At 47.9% G+C, this 19125-nt stretch overlaps 1 protein-coding gene across 2 annotated transcripts in view; it reads right to left on the bottom strand.

The window, feature by feature from the left end:
* FBXO25 (F-box protein 25) overlaps positions 1–18185 on the bottom strand; it is a 33150-nt gene extending 14965 nt beyond the window's left edge. For both annotated transcript variants that reach the window (XM_044289606.1, XM_044289607.1), the window contains exons 1-5: positions 18120–18185; positions 5040–5168; positions 4357–4457; positions 1971–2020; positions 1045–1137 (exon numbers count right to left, since the gene is read on the bottom strand). In XM_044289606.1, coding sequence (XP_044145541.1) covers positions 1045–1137; positions 1971–2020; positions 4357–4457; positions 5040–5161 — 366 coding nt within the window. In that variant the 5' untranslated portion in view covers positions 5162–5168; positions 18120–18185. The remainder of the gene's footprint in view (positions 1–1044; positions 1138–1970; positions 2021–4356; positions 4458–5039; positions 5169–18119) is intronic.
* Between the last annotated feature and the right edge of the window lie 940 nt (positions 18186–19125).

Below are 19125 nucleotides of genomic sequence, written 5' to 3'. Positions count from 1 at the left end.
ATTTACGTGCAGTGGTCACCTTCAACGACGAGCAAGCGATTGTCGGGAGGAATGCTTCCTGCCCGACAATCTCTTGTTACATTGGGCCATGTAAAGGGGTCTTTAGGCTAGGGTCACATCTGTGGCGGAGGTTCTTTTAACATATTTTGGTATAAAAGGCATAACAAAATTCCACTGTATGCAGCCAGGGTGGCCATACACCTTACAGGGAAATATCCCGGTGGACCGATGCCCAAGGGACCGCTCAAGCCCTCCTCACTGCCACTGGCTGGGTACATAATGAGTTCCCGGCGGTAATGCCATAAGAAGCGGGCATTCAGTCAACCACCACACATGCCCTCCTGGATTCAACTGCTGTGGCCCACATCTCACCTCCTAACCCCCCCTGCTCCATATCTTAATGGAGCCTCCTGCTTCCCCCCCCTCCCCCCAACTGGTATCACCCATCTGGACCTTCAACCTTGCCAACTACTAGCAATTCATTCATAACTTCTAGCAGGAATAAAAAAAGAATAGTACAACTCAATCATAACAGAGGCTTACATGGGAAATGCAAGTAATTACTAAAACAGATGTGTCAGGAAGGGGGAGAGCTCCTCTTTAAAGTCCAGGAGGGCCACTTAAAGTGCTTTTCCAGGACAAATATGGCTACTTTCTTCCAAAAACAGCACCATGCCTGTCCACAGGCTGTGTGTGTTATTGCAGCTCAAGTCACTTCAAAGAGCTGGACAGTAATACCAGACAACCCATGGACAGGTGTGGCGCTGTTTCTGGACATGTTTTTCTAATCCTGGATAACCCCTTTAACTTCCACAAGTACAGATGTGCGGTATAGTTGTAAAATACGGTGCCGTGCAATAGCTTCGTGTGCTTGGACTCTACAGTGGTGGACAAACATTTTACCCTTATGAATTCCAAGGAGGGAGGGGGATTTCAAGCATACCTAAAAATCACATATATGACATTTTGCCTATAAGGAGGTACATAATAACAAATCGCAACCTAACCTGGAGTAAGAAGTGATGACAGTCTCCTGCAACTTACTTTAGCAACGTAATTGAATCTTCGGATGTCCTGGATTGCACTTGAAAAGTCTAAACGATTGAAGGCTTCGCCCAAGGTACAATACCCATGTCTCTGTGGTAAAACAAGAGGGTTTTCATCACCGACTGTACAGTATTAAAGGGGTCTCGCACTAGTGGGGCACGCACACTGCCGCTCCACTTATCTCTATGGGACAGCACTCCGCTATCTCCGTCATTCTCATAGATGTGAATAGATATTAGATTGCCTGATCTGTTCCACTTATGTGTCGGAGACAGGACCCCTGTTCTCCTAATTACTGGGGGTCCCAGAGATTAGACCTCCACCGATCAGACGCCAAAGTGATAAGTCTCATTTCATATGCACACAGTTCAATACATAGGGTCTTACTGTAAAAAATGTATATAGGCGGCAATTTATTATATATTTTTTTTAATGGGAACCTGTCACCTACAAAACGCATATTAAACAGTCAGCTTCACCAGAAGTCTTTAGCTTGATTCCAACGTTGGTTTTGTTCTTGCTGTCTGATGCCCTGCAGGCGGTATGTAACTTAGGGTCTTGAAATCAAGCAGGCAGCGGCTTTCTCGGTTCAAGCCAAGCTCCCGCGCCCCCTTTCCCGCCCCTTACCGTTTGATTGATCGACCTTGTATTCTTTTCAGGACGGATTAGAGCCAGAAATCTCGCGGATTGCACTGTGTCCTTGTCATTCCTGGGAATGAAGACACGGCGCACATGCAAGATTTTGGGCGACAGGTTCCCTTTAAGGTATGCCTCTGTGTAGAACAACAAGAAGGCCAAAATGAAACTGGTTTGGTTTTCTTCAGGTTAATGGAGCCCTATGGATAGGTTTGGCCTTTTGCACCAGATAATCCTGACTTCGGCTGACACAGGGCCCTCCTTATGCTTCAGGTAACGATACTTACTTCTCTTGTACTTTCTTTGTGCACATAAATCCACTTCTCTTGGTAAAAGTCTGCATCAAGAAAAAAATAAATAAAAATTACATACAGGGTTCAACATTAATAGGATGCTCACAATGCACAGTCCCTCAGCGAGCGCAGCGGAGCCTCTAACCTGCTGCACGGGGTTAAGTTTGAGTCATTTGTCACTTTGCTCTCCCCCAGTCTATAGGGATTACGTATACAGATTTTGCGCATTGCCCACTTATTACAGATAACAGGCTGCATCGTCATACAGAAGACTGTAGACGGCTAATGGGCCACTGGAGATTTGTGAACCTGTAGCAGTAAGCCCTGTTACTTCATATGGGAGCATTTCTGAGCGGAGGATCTCAGTGATCAGGAATCAAGATATAAATACTATTTCAGGGACAAATCCCGATCTGCATCAGAGCAGAATATCATGCAGACCGTCAGAATTTTATCATTTAGGCGACTTTCACACTGGCCTTTCTTTTTTCTAGTATTGAGATCCGTCATAGGATCTCAATACCGGGGAAAAACGCTTCAGTTTTGTCCCCACTCATTGTCAATGGGGACAAAACGTAACTGAACAGAACGGAGTGCTCCAAAATGCATTCCGTTCTGTTCTCATACCGGAGAGCAAACCGCAGCATGCTGCAGTTTTCTTTCCATCATGGGATGCGGAGCAAAACGGATCCGTCATGACCCACAATGCAAGTCAACGGGGAAGAATCTGTTTAAAGAGGACCTTTCACCAGAATTAAACTTCTAAAGTAACTATACAGGCAGGTAGAGCAGCGCCCAGGGACCCCCCTGCACTTACTGTTATACCTGGGCGCCACTCCATTCTCACCTCCGGTATCTTCATAGTTAGGCTCCACCCAGGGGAACCTGCCGGCGCCTCCTTCTCCCATGCTGTAGCGCTGGCCAATCACAGCGCTCAGCTCATAGCCTGAGCGAGAAAAAAGCCTCTCAAGCTATGAGCTGAGCGCTGTGATTGGCCAGCGCTGCAGCATGGGAGAATGAGCCGACGGCAGGTTCCCCTGGGTGGAGCCTAACTGCAAAGATACCGGAGGCAATAACGGGAGAACGGAGCGGCGCCCAGGTATAACAGTAAGTGCAGGGGGGGTCCCTGGGCGCCGCTCTACCTGCCTGTATAGTTACTTTAGAAGTTTAATTCTGGTGAAAGGTCCTCTTTAACTCTGACACAATAAAAAAAAAAACTGATCCGTCCCCCATTGACTTTCAATAGCGTTCATGACGGATCCGTCTTGGCAATGTTAAAGATAATACAACTGGATCAGTTCATAACGGATGCAGATGGTTGTATTATCAGTAACGGAAGCGTTTTTGCTGATCGCTGCTGGATCAGGAGAAAACGCTAGTGTGATAGTAGCCTCAACTATTAGGACGATCCTGTATGCTATAGAAAGGGGTCCCTCTGCTGTAAAATACAGCTGCGGCTCTGGAGAACACAGTTTGACCGTGTATTGCACGGTTGCACATTATATGGGGGCGCTATGTAATACCACAATTCTTCTCCACAGGTCACCAGTACCATCCTAGCTTTAAAAGGTATGGACCACTGCAATCAGCGGATCCTCCCTGAGACAAAGGGTTGTGCAGATGGACTGATCACATTTGGCTGTGAAGGGAAGAAGAGCCATCTACAGAGATTTTAATACTGATAACCAGTCCTCTGGATCGGCCATCAGTATCAGATTGGTGGGGGTCTGATACCAAGGATCCCTGACAATCAGCTGTTTTTTGAAGGCAGCATCACTCCTGGCAGCGCTGTGGCCTTCTCCGCGCTCACCAAGCACTGCGCCGTACATTGGATAGCAGCTGTGCTCGTTATGGCGCCCCATTCACGTCTATGGGACTGAGCTGCGCCAGGAACTTTGATTAATGAATGTGTCGTCACTTGCCTAGGGAAAGCTGTGAAAAAGGACACAGTGATATTGCGAGCGCCGCTGCCTTCTCAAACAACTGATCAGCAGGGGTCCCGGGTGTCGGACCCCCACTGATCAGATACTAATGACCTGTCCAGAGGACAGGTGCTGTTAAAAACGGGTTTCAGAGATCTTAATATTGATGGATAGGTCATCAGTATCTGATTGCTGGAGGTCTGACTAGCGGGACCCCCGCTGATCAACTGTTTGATCCTCTGACCTATTTAGAGGACACGTCATCAGTATTAAAAATCTCAGAAAAAAAACCTTTAAACTGTAATATGGTCTGCATTCGTAGACAAGGTGGTAACTTTTAGTAGGCAGCTCCTAGATTTGGATAGAATTGTTCGAAGCCTGTCCTACTGACAGCTCCAACGTAGAGCTCACAAGAGACTTCCACCCCACACCACGAGACGCACGCATACTCTTCTTACACTGCGACTTTGTAGTGTTGTTGAATTGATCCTTTTCACTTTTGGTAGGGGGTAGAGAGCAGTTTTCATCCTCAAAGCTTTCGCCATCATTGATATTTAATCTAGGATAAGAAAAGATGAACAGAATTTGAGAAAATCCTTGACGGTAAAAATCATGCATTAGGATATTATAAAAGGTAATAAAGTTAAAATTAGAATAGGGGCGGTCATCTTGCCTCAGTTCGCAAAGCAATAAATAAATAAAAATTGCTTTATGGCAGCCCTCTGGGCCCTAGACACAATGGTCAGGAGGGGACCTCATTGACACCATGCAGAGGTCATTGTACAAGGAAAGACTAGATGAGATCTGACAATCACCTGTTGTAAAGGGTGGATCCTTCACAGGCAGGTCTAGAATGTATATAACTGCAGTAAAGTGATCTGTATAGACCAAGAAGGTGGCCCCAATTATTAGACATAGTGGCCAGTGCGAAAACTGCAGGATTTTATAATTTTAGGTTAAATATAAAGAGTGACACATTAAAAATATCAAAAATTAAAAAATAAAATATTGATTTAAACAGCAGATGATTTTCTGATGACACATTCCCTTTAAGATGCTGCTTTGCCTAGACACAGCGAGAGAACACCCGTTTGTAGCCAGGTTCGCCATGAATGAGGGGCGGTAATAATGCTGTACTCACAGGTGGAGATTAAGGTTGTTCCCTTCAGCGTCATCACAGGGGTATTCACACCTTTTCCATCCATCCTCTGTTTTTATCCAGCTCCACCCTGGGGAACGCCAATCTTGACCGAGAAAAGGCATGTCTGACCTGTGGGGATTGTACTCCTGTTAGTTCAGGTTACTCATTCAATACCGTATAAGGCAGGCATCTCAAACTGCGGCCCTCCAGCTGTTGCAAAACTACAACTCCCACGATGACCTGCTGTAGGCAGATACCTGTAGGCTGTCCGGGCATGCTGGGAGTTGTAGTTTTGCAACAGCTGGAGGGCCGCAGTTTGAGATCCCTGGTATAAGGCTTTAATCACACATGCGTTCAGGGAACCCTTGGACTTTGCAGATTTAAGGTCAATGGGGTACGTCAGGATACATGGCTCAGAACAGGATTATTAAAGGGGTTTTCCCAAGAGCTCACTACTGAGACTTCCAGCACTGATCAGCTGTTTGAATAAGCACTGCCTCTCAGCCAGGACAGCGCTGTACACTGTATAGTGGTCGTGCTTGGTACTGCAGCCCAGAACTGCAAACAGGCCATGTGACATCACTGCCCTAGGAAGAGGCTGCAGGGCTCACTGAAGCACCGCAGCCTCTTCAAGCAGCTGTCGGGGCTCCGCCCACTGATCAAAGATTGAGGATGGTTAATCCATATGGAACTCCTGGAGAACCCATTTGGTAGTAGCCATAACTCTAATGTGAACAGCACCTTATATAAAACACAGATTTACTAATCTGGTCTAAGATTCAGACAACGTGAACTAGACAATATATGATGCTTTACAGTTATTTTGACAATTTTAGCTTTTATTTTTTTTATACCTGGGAATCGTATTTTTTGCCTTATAAGACGCACCTAGGTTTTAATATTTTTTCATTAGACCCCCAGGTCAGACCAACAATCAGACCCACAATATTAAATCAGACCTCAGCTCAAAGTCCTCCATGCCTCATATCAGCCCCCAGCCATATGTAAAATATATAAAAATACTCAGCGCCCAGTCATTATTCAGAAGCCCCCCCAGCCTCAGATCACAAAATAAACAAACCACTCACCACTCCTGGATGCTGCAGCTCCTCTCCTCCAGCGTGATCCTCTTCCTCCTGCTGTAAGCTGTGCTGTGAACTGGCACGCGCACATGAGGTCACAGAGCACCCTCACACAGTGCGCAGCTGACGACCTGGAAGCAGCGAGTACTGAGCCTTCACCGCTTCCTGGTCCTCCGGTACTAATGAGCGCCTCCATAATGGAATCGCTCATTAGCATTTGCCCCATAAGATGCAGGGGCATTTTTTCCCCAGTTTGGGAAAAATATGGTATATATTTAGGATGGAAGGTATGTGTCACCGAGGCTCAAGTTAGTATGGCTGTCATAGCTGATCCGGGACGGCTCTTGCTGGGAGTAGTCAAAGTGTTGGGTGGGTGACTACTCCCCATGTTCCAGGCTGGGTTTTGCCAGGCAAGAAGGAAAAAAAAAAAAGCCAGCACTGCCATGTGTGGTGGATTTACCTCCCTCTGACAGTGGAGCTCAGATGCAGTGATGGCAGCCCGCATGTGTTAGTATGCGAACTGGCCATCTTTTCTCACAAGTCCGGCGAGGCGCAGGCAAGTCCTTACCTGTGCCTGTGCGCGAGCCGGTCTGAAATCAAATGTGGTCACCGGGAGCAGGCAGTTCCAAGAACAGCCGTCCGGGGCCTTCATCGGGCTGTTCTCAGAACTGCCTGCTACCGGTAACCGCATTTGATTTCAGACCGGCTCGCGCATAGGCAAGGACTTACCTGCGCCTCGCCGGACTTGTGAGAAAAGTTGGCATCCCCGCATGTGTTCGCAGGCGAACAATGCGAACTGGCCATCACTGCTCAGATGTCTGTGTCTGGGTGAAGGCTTGCTTCCTGTTTGGCGTGAAAACAGGTTGGAGCTGCTATCAGCAAGGACTCTGAGGCAGAATTGCCGCATGGTGTGAATTAACACCAACACCGCAAGGTGACTTTTTGCTTGATTATGACTTCTTGTTTTGTCACTTGTCTAAAGTGGGAATAAAACACTGAACCGTTGTTTGATCCAAAGAACTTCTTGTTGCCTCTATACTGTGTCCGCTAATCCTGAGCGAAACCCCACAATAAAAAAAAATAAAAATTTAAGATTACACTCACCGGTAATCACTTTTCTATAAGCCCATGACAGCACCCTTGAGAGACCGCCTCCAATCCGTCTGCCAGTGGATTCTTCGTCCTGCGACGAGTCTGAGCCATCTAGGCTCTCCCCTGGTTCACTTTCTTCTGATGAATCTGAATCAGATGTTTTATTAGCCATGCCTGATCTGCCCGAGACTACAGAAGGGAGGCTCCTTTTGAAATTTCTCAAGGAATCTGAAACCTCTGACTTCACCATATCCCTAATATTCTGCAGTAGGGATGGGGACTCTTCTTCCACTACTTTCTCAATGCAACGTTGACATAACAACTTTGGCCAAGAGAGTGCAAGTTTCTTTTTACAGACGGCACATTCCTTCCCTCTGGTTTTTTGAGACCGCCTTTCTAGGCCCCTCTTTTATAGTCTAAAAGGCAAGACAAAGGGAAAGGATATTTAGCATGATCCCCCTTACCCCACCAGGAGTACCGGTCTGCTCTCATGACCCTCCCGCTGATCGGCGCATTGGGCACTCTCCTCCTCCTTGGTGCTGTAGGATAGAAGGATTTCCAGAAACCAAATCCGGCTTCCTAGTAGGCTGGCTGGGCTGCTTCTGACCGCGCGCCTCCTGTGGGTGAGAACTCCCTCGGTCGGGTCCTGTGGAGCCATCTGCGGCCTTTAATAGGAAATCTGCTTCCTACTTCCGGAACGCACGCTGCATGTGTTCCAAACACCGGAAATCCCAATGCCCAGATCCGGATCTCGCTTGTCCCGCGAGATTTTGTCCCTCTGCGATGCCCTACGAAAGAAAGAGGGAGGCCCCGGTCCGCCTGACCACTGTCAGGAAGGGCCGGCGTGCCAGACGCACTTCCCAGTGTGGCCGGAACTGCAGAGTAGCAGCAGCGCGGCGTAACCCGGACGCCAGAAGCGAGCACCAGACTCATGCTGGGAAAGGTAACCCCTCTCCAAACCAAAACTCAGGGGCCCTGCAGCCTAAATCTTCTGCTCTCCACGGACCGTCCTCTGTCTAGGACAGGAAACAGGAACTGGTGGTCTTGGGGCCATGCTCCCCCTTAAGAGCTCTCCACGAAAGTTCCTGTTTCCTGCCCTGGATGGAGGGGGTCTCTCAAGGGTGCTGTCATGGGCGTAAGGGAAAAAAGGGTTACCGTAGTGTCTCACCTTTTACTTAACCACTTGTCGCACACATAACGCCAACAGGCGTCCGGGCGGCGGCAGCCTCAGGCTCAGCGACGCTTATTGGCGTCATCTCGTGAGACCCGAGATTTCGCATTAACGCGCGTTCACAGCGACGCGCAGCTGAGAAGTTAAATTACAGCCTGCCAGCGCAGATCATTCGCTGGCAGGCTGTAGATGCGATTTTTTTTATTGATATTTTTTAACATCAGAAAGGTATATTAGACGCTGTTTTGTTAACAGCGTCTGATATACCTGCTACCTGGTCCTCTGGTGGTCCCTTTTGCTTAGATCGACCACCAGAGGACACAGGCAGCTCTGTAAGTAGCACCAATCACCTCACTACACTCTCCCCTCCCCCCCCCCTTGTCACTTATTAACCCCTGATCACCCCATATAGACTCCCTGATCACCCCCCTGTAAGGCGCCATTCAGATTTCCGTATGTGTTTTGCGGATCCGCAAAACACGGACACCAGCAATCTGCTTTCCGCATTTTGCGGATCCGCACATTGCCAGAACTATATAGAAAATGCCTTTTTTTGTCCGCAATTGCGAACAAGAATAGGACATGTTCTATATTTTTGCGGAACGGAAGTGCAGAGCCGCAATTCCGGATCTGAGCGGGACAGTCTGTCCCCATAGAAATGAATGGGTCCGCAATTCCGTTCAGCAAAATGCAGAACAGAATTGCGGACGTGTGAATGGGGCCTAAGGGTCCTTTATCACCGCCAGTTAGTTAGCTACTTGTTAGGTAGTTAGCGCCCAGCCCACTGCACCGCAGTCACTGATTAGAGTCATCGCTGTCGCTAATCAGCACTAGTACTATATAGTATCTGTAAGTGATCAAGACTGATCGCAATCAGATCTATATCAGTACATTAGGGTAAACTTAGGCTCTACAAAAAACGCAGTGTTCGCCCGATTAGGCCTGATCTTGTGCCCACACTTGCGTTCAGTCCGCCCCATCGCAGTGACAGTTTTTTTTTCTGATCACTGCAAAAACACTGTAAAATCGCTGCGGCGCTATAAAGATCACTTTTGAGGGGCATGGTGAGGTCATAGAAGATATATTTTTTTTGGGCACAAGTTAGCGGAAATTTATTTATTTATTTTTTCTTACAAAGTCTCATATTCCACTAACTTGTGACAAAAAATAAAATCTTACATGAACTCACCATACCCCTCACGGAATCCAAATGCATAAAAATGCCCTGTGAAATCCTAAAGGTACTCATTGGAATTTGGGCCCCTTTGCGCATCTTGGCTGCAAAAAAGTGTCACACACGTGGTATCGCCGTACTCAGGAGAAGTAGGGCAATGTGGTTTGAGGTGTATTTTTACATATACCCATGCTGGGTGAGAGAAATAGCTCTGTAAATTGATAATGTTGTATAAAAAAAAAAAAATTATAAATGGAAAAAGTTGTCATTTACAGAGATATTTCTCACACACAGGATGGGTATGTGTGAAAAGACACCCCAAAACACATTGCCCTACTTCTTCTGAGTACGGTGATACCACATGTGTGACACTTCTTTGCAGCCTAGGTGCGCAAAGGGGCCCAAAATGGGGTCACTTGTGGGGTATTTATACTGCCCTGGCATTTTAGGGGCCCTAAAGCGTGAGAAGTAGTTTGGAATCCAAATGCGTAAAAATGCCCTGTGAAATCCTAAAGGTACTCATTGGAATTTGGGCCCCTTTGCGCATCTAGGCTGCAAAAAAAGTGTCACACATGTGGTATCGCCGTACTCAGAAGAAGTAGGCAAATGTGTTTTGGGGTGTATTTTTACATATACCCATACTGTGTGTGAGAAATCTCTCTGTAAGGCCTCCTGCACACGACAGTTTTTTTTCACAGGTCCGCAAAAACGGGGTCCGTGATCTGTGACCGTTTTTTTCGTCCGTGGGTCTTCCTTCGATTTTTGGAGGATCCACGGACATGAAAAAAAAGTCGTTTTGGTGTCCGCCTGGCCGTGCGGAGCCAAACGGATCCGTCCTGAATTACAATGCAAGTCAATAGGGACGGATCCGTTTGATGTTGACACAATATGGTGCCATTTCAAACGGATCCGTCCCCATTGACTTTCAATGTAAAGTCTGGAGTTCTTTTATACCATCGGATTGGAGTTTTCTCCAATCCGATGGTATATTTTAACTTGAAGCGTCCCCATCACCATGGGAACGCCTCTATGTTAGAATATACTGTCGGATATGAGCTACTTCGTGAACCTCAGATCCGACAGTATATTCTAACACAGAGGCGTTCCCATGGTGATGGGGACGCTTCAGGTTAGAATACACTACAAACTTTGTACAAGACTGCCCCCTGCTGCCTGGCAGCACCCGATCTCTTAGAGGGGGATATGATAGCACAATTAACCCCTTCAGGTGCGGCACCTAAAGGGGTTAATTGTACTATCATATTCCCCTGTAAGAGATCAGGGCTGCCAGGCAGCAGGGGGCAGACCCCCCCCCCCCCTCCCCAGTTTGAATATTGTTGGTGGCACAGTGTGCGCCCCCCATCGGGCCCCCCTCCCTCCCTCTATTGTAATAAATCGTTGGTGGCAGTGTGCGCCCACCATCGCCCCCCCCCCTCTATTGTATTAAATCGTTGGTGGCACAGTGTGCGCCCACCATCGGCCCCCCCTCTCTCTATAGTAGTAACAATCATTGGTGGCAGTGTGCGGCCTCCCATCCCCCCCCCCCCCCCATCATTGGTGGCAGCGGAGTTCTGATCGGAGTCCCAGTTTAATCGCTGGGGCTCCGATCGGTAACCATGGCAACCAGGAAGCTACTGCATCCCTGGTTGCCATGGTTACTTAGCAATAGTACAATTGTAGAAGATTCATACTTACCTGCTTGCTGCTGCGATGTCTGTGACCGGCCGGGAGCTCCACCTACTGGTAAGTGAAAGGTCTGTGCGGCGCATTGCTAAAGAACTGTCACTTACCAGTAGGAGGAGCCCCCGGCCGTTCACAGACATCGCAGCAGCAAGCAGGTAAGTATGAATCTTCTACTGTTGTACTATTGCTAAGTAACCATGGCAACCAGGGCTGCAGTAGCTTCCTGGTTGCCATGGTTACCGATCGGAGCCCCAGCGATTAAACTGGGACTCCGATCGGAACTCCGCTGCCACCAATGATGGGGGGGGGGGGGGAATGGGAGGCCGCACACTGCCACCAATGGTTGTTACTACTATAGAGAGAGGGGGGGCCGATGGTGGGCGCACACTGTGCCACCAACGATTTTTAACTATAGAGGGAGGAAGGGGGGGGCGATGGTGGGCGCACACTGTGCCACCAACGATTTTTAACTATAGAGGGAGGAAGGGGGGGGGGGCGATGGTGGGCGCACACTGTGCCACCAACGATATTCAAACTGGGGAGGGGGGGGGGGGGGTCTGCCCCCTGCTGCCTGGCAGCCCTGATCTCTTACAGGGGAATATGATAGTACAATTAACCCCTTTAGGTGCCGCACCTGAAGGGGTTAATTGTGCTATCATATCCCCCTGTAAGAGATCGGGTGCTGCCAGGCAGCAGGGGGCAGTCTTGTACAAAGTTTGCAGTGTATTCTAACTAGAAGCGTCCCCATCACCATGGGAACGCTTCTGTGTTAGAATATACTGTCGGAAATGAGTTTTCACGAAGTGAAAACTTAGATCAGAAAAAGCTTTTATGCAGACGGATCTTCGGATCTGTCTGTATGAAAGCAACCTACGGCCACGGATCACGGATGCCAATCTTGTGTGCATCCGTGTTCTTTCACGGACCCATTGACTTGAATGGGTCCGTGAACCGTTGTCCGTCAAAAAAATAGGACAGGTCATATTTTTTTGACGGACAGGATACATGGATCACGGCCTCGGCTGCAAAATGGTGCATTTTCCGATTTTTCCACGGACCCATTGAAAGTCAATGGGTCCGCGAAAAAAAACGGAAAACGGGACAACGGCCACGGGTGCACACAACGGTCGTGTGCAGGAGGCCTAAATGACAACTTTAAAAAAAAATAATAATATATATTTTAATACAAAGTTGTCAATTTACAGAGATATTTCTCTCACCCAGTTAGCAAATTCCATAGAGGAATTTTAACAACTTCCCCCCTCTCTTTTTGCTGCTTTCCTCTAACTGGCGCGACACATTACTCCCAGTTAGGCCTCATGCACACAGCCGTTGTGCGACCGTTCCGTGCACTGGGGACCGCAAATTGCACGAGCAACATCCGTGTGGTGCCCGGGACGAGACCCATTCAACTTGAATGGGTCTGGGATCCCTCCGCACCGTAAAAAAAAACCCACACACATCTGTGTTCTCTATGGGGAGCCCGGCTGTGACTTCCTGCTCCTGGACATACAGAGATATCTGGCTGTCTACATGTAGTTAAAGGGTTTCTCTGGGAATGATTCAAAATGGCCACCAGCCACATGTCCTCGAATTCGCCTCCACTTGCAGAGCTGTATAGAGGGGCAAGCTGACAGGGCCTCACTATATAAAAAAGGAGTCTGTCTGTCCTTTATGCGCGACTGAACCGATCTTCACCAAGTTTGGCACACAGGTACATCAGGTGTCCGAAAAGGTTTTAAACTGGGCCTCCGCTCTCTAGGACGGTACGTTCCTGAGATATTCCCAAAAAAATAACCTGCATTAGCAAATACAAGCCTCTCTTTTCATATCCCAACTGCCATACACAGTTTTACGAAACCTATATGTAGCCCAAACAAGGTTTAAGGCTCACCCCTAATCAAAGCATATATAACCAACCAAAAAGGAGTGAGACAAGTCTAATGCAAATAAAACTAGTAATACTAGAATAGTCCAAAAATCACAGAATTTATTAGAAAAATCACAAGAGGACACATGATCAGCACTGGTCACACAAAAACAATTGACACAGGTTACAATACATATTAAAAACCAAGGGGACCGATGGTGAACTGCCGGTACACATATATATATATAAATAAAGTGCATGTGCATAAACGTTTCCGATTGGTCATCGATTAAAGGATATGTGATATCCACAAACTATGGCTCATAAACTGCCATAAGTTACCTACATGCATTGGCCACAAGGTGAACATAATACACGCCACATTGGTCAGTGCTGAAGCAGTAGGATAAATAGTTATAACCAGCACATAAGGAGAAAGATACTGACCACTCGATTCTAATACACCGTGTTGCATATATATATATATATATATATATATATATCCATAACAAAAGGTCAGGCAGCACTCCTTAATATGCAGCTGAAGCTGTAGCGGTGCCCGCAGTGATCCCTCGATCCAGGACCAGCAATATAACACAGAAAAAACTGCGGCACTCCTTGAAGTAGAAAAATGTGCAATTTATTCACACATGTCAGCAGAGACATGTGTGAATAAATTGCACATTTTTCTACTTCAAGGAGTGCCGCAGTTTTTTCTGTGTTATATATATATATATATATTATATATATATATATATATATAAGCAACACGGTGTATTAGAATCGAGTGGTCAGTATCTTTCTCCTTATGTGCTGGTTATAACTATTTATCCTACTGCTTCAGCACTGACCAATGTGGCGTGTATTATGTTCACCTTGTGGCCAATGCATGTAGGTAACTTATGGCAGTTTATGAGCCATAGTTTGTGGATATCACATATCCTTTAATCGATGACCAATCGGAAACGTTTATGCACATGCACTTTATTTATATATGTGTGTACCGGCAGTTCACCATCGGTCCCCTTGGTTTTTAATATGTATTGTAACCTGTGTCAATTGTTTTTGTGTGACCAGTGCTGATCATGTGTCCTCTTGTGATTTTCTAATAAATGATGTGATTTTTGGACTATTCTAGTATTACTAGTTTTATTTGCATTAGACTTGTCCCACTCCTTTTGGTTGGTTATACACACAGTTTTACACCAGTTGTTTCCATAACAACCCAGCCATTTTTTCTTCACTGCTGTAGGTCAGCTTTAGGCTAGGGCTACAGGATGACAATAAGGCTAGGTCTACACGACGACATGTGTCACGCGACAGATCGGGCAACTACACTGCAACATTTGTTAAAAAGATAGTCTATGGTGTCGCACTGCGAGATGTCACAGAAAAAAAAATAATTGAAAATTCCATCTCAAATGGATTTTTTTGCGACTGTCACATCACAGTGCGACACCATAGACTATCATTATAAAAATTGTCGCATGACAAAATGTCATTGTGTAGACCTAGCCTAAGTCGCACAACTACGCTGCTACATGCATCCAAAACATGTCATTGTGTAGCTCTAGCATTAAAGGGAGTCTGTCACCTCCATATGGCCATATACAGTGCTTACATGGCTCTGTGGCACACCTACACAGGATTGTAACGGTACCTTTGTCGTTGTCTTTAGACTTTCACCAGCAGGAAAAACTGAGTTTAATTAATATGCAAATGAGCACTCGCAAGTGCCCAGGGAGGAGTTCAGTGTGTAAGTGCCCAGGGAGGAGTTCAGTGTGTAAGTGCCCAGGGAGGAGTTCAGTGTGTAAGTGCCCAGGGAGGAGTTCAGTGTGTAAAGTGCCCAGGGAGGAGTTCGTGTGTAAGTTGCCCAGGGAGGAGTTCAGTGTGTAAGTGCCCAGGGAGGATTCAGTGTGTAAGTGCCCAGGGAGGAGTTCAGTGTGTAAGTGCCCAGGGAGGAGTTCAGTGGTAAGTGCCCCGGGAGGAGTTCAGTGTTGTAAGTGCCCAGGGAGGCGTTCAGTGTGTAAGTGCCCGGGAGGAGTTCAGTGTGTAAGGGCCCAGGGAGGAGTTCAGTGTGTAAGTGCCCAGGGATGAGTTCAGTGTGTAAGTGACCAGGCTGCTCGCCTTCTTCTCAATTTATCCTCCCAGCCTCTTCCTGTCACACACCATCCGAAGTCTCTTGGCTCATCGATGGCAAAGGAAGAGGCTGGTGAGGTACGTGAAAAGAAGGCAGAGGCAGCCCTGGGCACCTTACACACTGACGCCGCCCCCTGGGCACCTTACACACTGAAACGCCGCCCCTGGGCACTTACACACTGAACGCGCCCCTGGGCACCTTAAACACTGAACGCCCGTCCCCCTGGGCACCTTACACACTGAACGCCGGCCCCTGGGCACCTACACACTGAACGCCGCCCCTGGGCACCTACACACTGAACGCCGCCCCTGGGCACCTACACACTGAACGCCGCCCCTGGGCACCTACACACTGCGCGCCGCCCCTGGGCACCTACACACTGCGCCGCCCCTGGGCACCTACACACTGCGCCGCCCCTGGGCACCTACACGTGCTCATTTGCATATGAAATAAACTCTGTTTTTCCTGCTTGTGCAAGTCTAAAGAAAAGAACAAAGGTACCGTTACAATCCTGTGTAGGTGTGCTACAGAGCCATGTAAGCACTGTATATGGCCATATGGAGGTGACAGACTCCCTTTAAAGGGGCAGGGCACTGTGGAGGTCCCATTTTAAAGTGGCAGGGGTCAGTGTTAGAGGTGGGGGACTGTGGAGTTCACTGTTAAAGGGGCAGGGTGCTGTAGAGGTCACCGTTATGGGGGATATGTCAATATCTTTTAAACACAGACACTAAGTGAAATAGATGAAATATATCCGTGCGAAGCCGGGTCCTTCTGTAGTACTACATATAGGTGAGCGCTCCTGTCATGCCATCATGGCTGAGCAGCCTATCATAGGCATCTATTGTAGAGAGGACCCGCCACTAGTGTTGAACAAACTTGTGTTTTAAAGTTCAGCGTCTAAAGTTCAGGTTATCGAAGTATCCCGTTCTGGATTCTAAATTCCGTTATGGTCCGTGGTAGCGGAATCCATAACGGGATACTCCGATAACCCAAACTTTAGACGCCGAACTTAAAAACACAAGTTCGCTCAACACTACCCGCCACCACTGAAAGTGGCGGTAACCACTCCTCACATTCCAGGACAGGGTGCGGGCGGCCATTTTAAAATCATTCCCGGAGAACCCCTTTAAGGTTACACAACAGGCGCTACAGGCAGCACTGGACTTTGCACCAGCTCAGTATGAATTACACTGGTTGCTATGTTTGTCCTTCTCTTGTTAATAACTGGTTATAAAATGTAATAGACCTGCCCGATATTGCCACACACATTAACTCTTTATAGACCAGGCCTGGGACTAGACCATTTTTCAAATCTCATTTACTCCACTGCTCATAACCGATGTATTTCAGTCAATGCAGCGCTGCCATTATTTTTTACTAACTGCTGTGTGTTAGGGCAGCTTTCTGAGGAGAAGAAACAGCTAGAGAGAGTGGCATTATGGGTATGCGTCCTATTGAACTATCAATTAAATATATATGGAAGGACGCTAAAACAAAATAACAAAAGGCTTTATTATAATGTCTGAATAAAATATAGGGGTGTCCAAACTGCACAAAGCAGCTGATTGAAACGTCACCGATTTATGGGACCAACCATCATAACACCACTGACGACGGTGGAACTGCACTGGAGCAGAATGATCGGTGAAGTACTGTACAACTGGATACCTGTACCATGTGTAGCACCAGATATCCCCACTAACAGCGGATGTCGGCGCGCAGACACCCACTGCACTGAAACAATACAGGTGCAGGACTGAGACAGAGTAAGAGTCGCTGACTGACTGGTGTGTCAAGAGCACCGATTCCCTGGACACAGTCCTATGTAATCAATGCTCAACGCGTTTCCATGCACAAAAGGTGCACTTCATCAGGAGCACACGCGCCGTGCAGTAACCACAATTTTGCCTTCAACTTGTTGACGTATCAAGTCCTACCAGTACTGGGTTATTCAGACGAGTAGGGCGATAGACAATTCTCCTCTTATGTGGAATCTGGACGTTTCAGAGTCTAGTGTGCACGTTTTTTTTTTTTTGTTTTTTTTCCTGACCATATGGCATCAGAACGTCATCAAGAATGGTCCCCAGGTCTACCATCATACTGCTCCATCAGGCTGTGCTGTGTAGTCAGACAATGCAGAGCTCTACAAGACAGTGGGACCTGACAGAGACCCCGTGTGATACAACCATAGGAGAGCTGTAGAGATCTACAAGATAGCAGGACCTGATCCAAGGTCTAGTGCAGGGGTGCCCAACCTGAGGCCCTCCAGATGTTGCAAAACTACAACTCCCAGTATGCCGACAGACTACAGCTATCAGCCTGGGAGTTGTAGTTTTACAACAGCTGAAGGGCCCCAGGTTGAGCATCCCTGGTCTAGTGTAATAGTGCATCTCTGAGGTCACCCAGAATCCTAAAAAAGCTCCAAGACGGCGGAGGGGAGGTCCCCGCGGAGGCTGGCCCCAGACGGCGGAGGGGAGGCGCCGCGGAGGCTGGCCCCAGACGACGGTGGGGAGGCGCCGCGCAGGCTGGCCCCAGACGACGGTGGGGAGGCGCCGCGCAGGCTGGCCCCAGACGGCGGTGGGGAGGCGCCGCGCAGGCTGGCCCCAGACGGCGGTGGGGAGGCGCCGCGCAGGCTGGCCCCAGACGGCGGTGGGGAGGCGCTCAGAGTTCTACAGTAAATATTATGGACTCAGGATCTAGCAACATAAAGATAATTACATAACAGCCACAACAGTCACCAATAAGAAACCTGCATAATACTACACACGGACACCTATGCTGCGCCTCTCTTCCGCTGGGGAACTACTACCCCCAGTATGTTAGCGCAATAAGCCGGCCCTCCCCCCACACCGTGCCTCAGCCTCTTACCGGAGACTCCGTTATCCGCTCTACACTGAGGAGAGAGCGCTTGTTGACGGAAGTCTTCGCAAATCTCTCTATATAAGGAAATAGCGCCACTGGCCCCGCCCACTAGCCAGATAATTGGCTGACTCTCGGAGACCGCCTCTACACGGGCTGTTATTGGCTGCGGGTCATGTGACGTTTACCACATGGTTATGTTTTCATTTTGCCGGTGTCTTTACTGCTCAATGCAAACGTCTTTCTGCAACGGGGAGGAGCTCTTTCAGGGGTGATGATCTGCAGGTCGGGAGTATGTAGAATGCTCTGCAGAGGCTGACGGAATGGGGCACTTTGCGGTGATGTGATTGCCTGATCTGCAGGAGTCAGGTTTCTCGTTATTATACCCAGTGTAATATTACACGGCAGTGCGGGAGATATATCAGACTGGTGTGAAAGGAAAACTGGCTTAGTTGCCCACAGCAACCAATCAGATTCCACCTGTCATTTTTCAGAGCTCCTTTGGAAAATAAAAGGTGGAATCTGATTGGTTGCTATGGGCAACTAAGCCAGTTTTCCTTTACACCAGTTTGATACGTGTACTCCAGTGTGTTTTACCTTGTTTATTATTATATCGAGTGTAGTATTCATATACCACGTGTAATATTGTCCTTAGTTAATGTATTTATATACCCAGTGTAGTGGTCAGGGGCTAGGGCCCCAGATGTTTTGCTCAGAGCCCTGGACATCGAAGTGTGGCCCATTCAACTGTATTGCCATCCTCAAGACAGCGATATAGTTGAATATTGCATGCCGCCCTATGGTATCCTCTGATAGGCTTGAAGCCTATTAGAGGACATAGCAGGCGGCGCAATGATGTAATCGTGCCGCCTGCTTCAGGGCACATACTGCAGCAGGAAGAGGTCTGTGTGTCATCGCAGATGATGGCGGCGTGGAGGGATGTGAGGTAAGTATTTTATTTTTTGTTTTGTCACTGTGGCTACATGGCTACCGGGGGCACTATAGGCTTTAGGCT

This window comes from Bufo gargarizans, chromosome 4 (genome assembly GCF_014858855.1).
Source record: "Bufo gargarizans isolate SCDJY-AF-19 chromosome 4, ASM1485885v1, whole genome shotgun sequence".
Classification (NCBI taxonomy): Eukaryota; Metazoa; Chordata; class Amphibia; order Anura; family Bufonidae; genus Bufo; species Bufo gargarizans.
The sequence above is the reverse complement of the archived record's forward strand: the minus strand, read 5'-3'. Positions and strand labels throughout refer to the sequence as shown.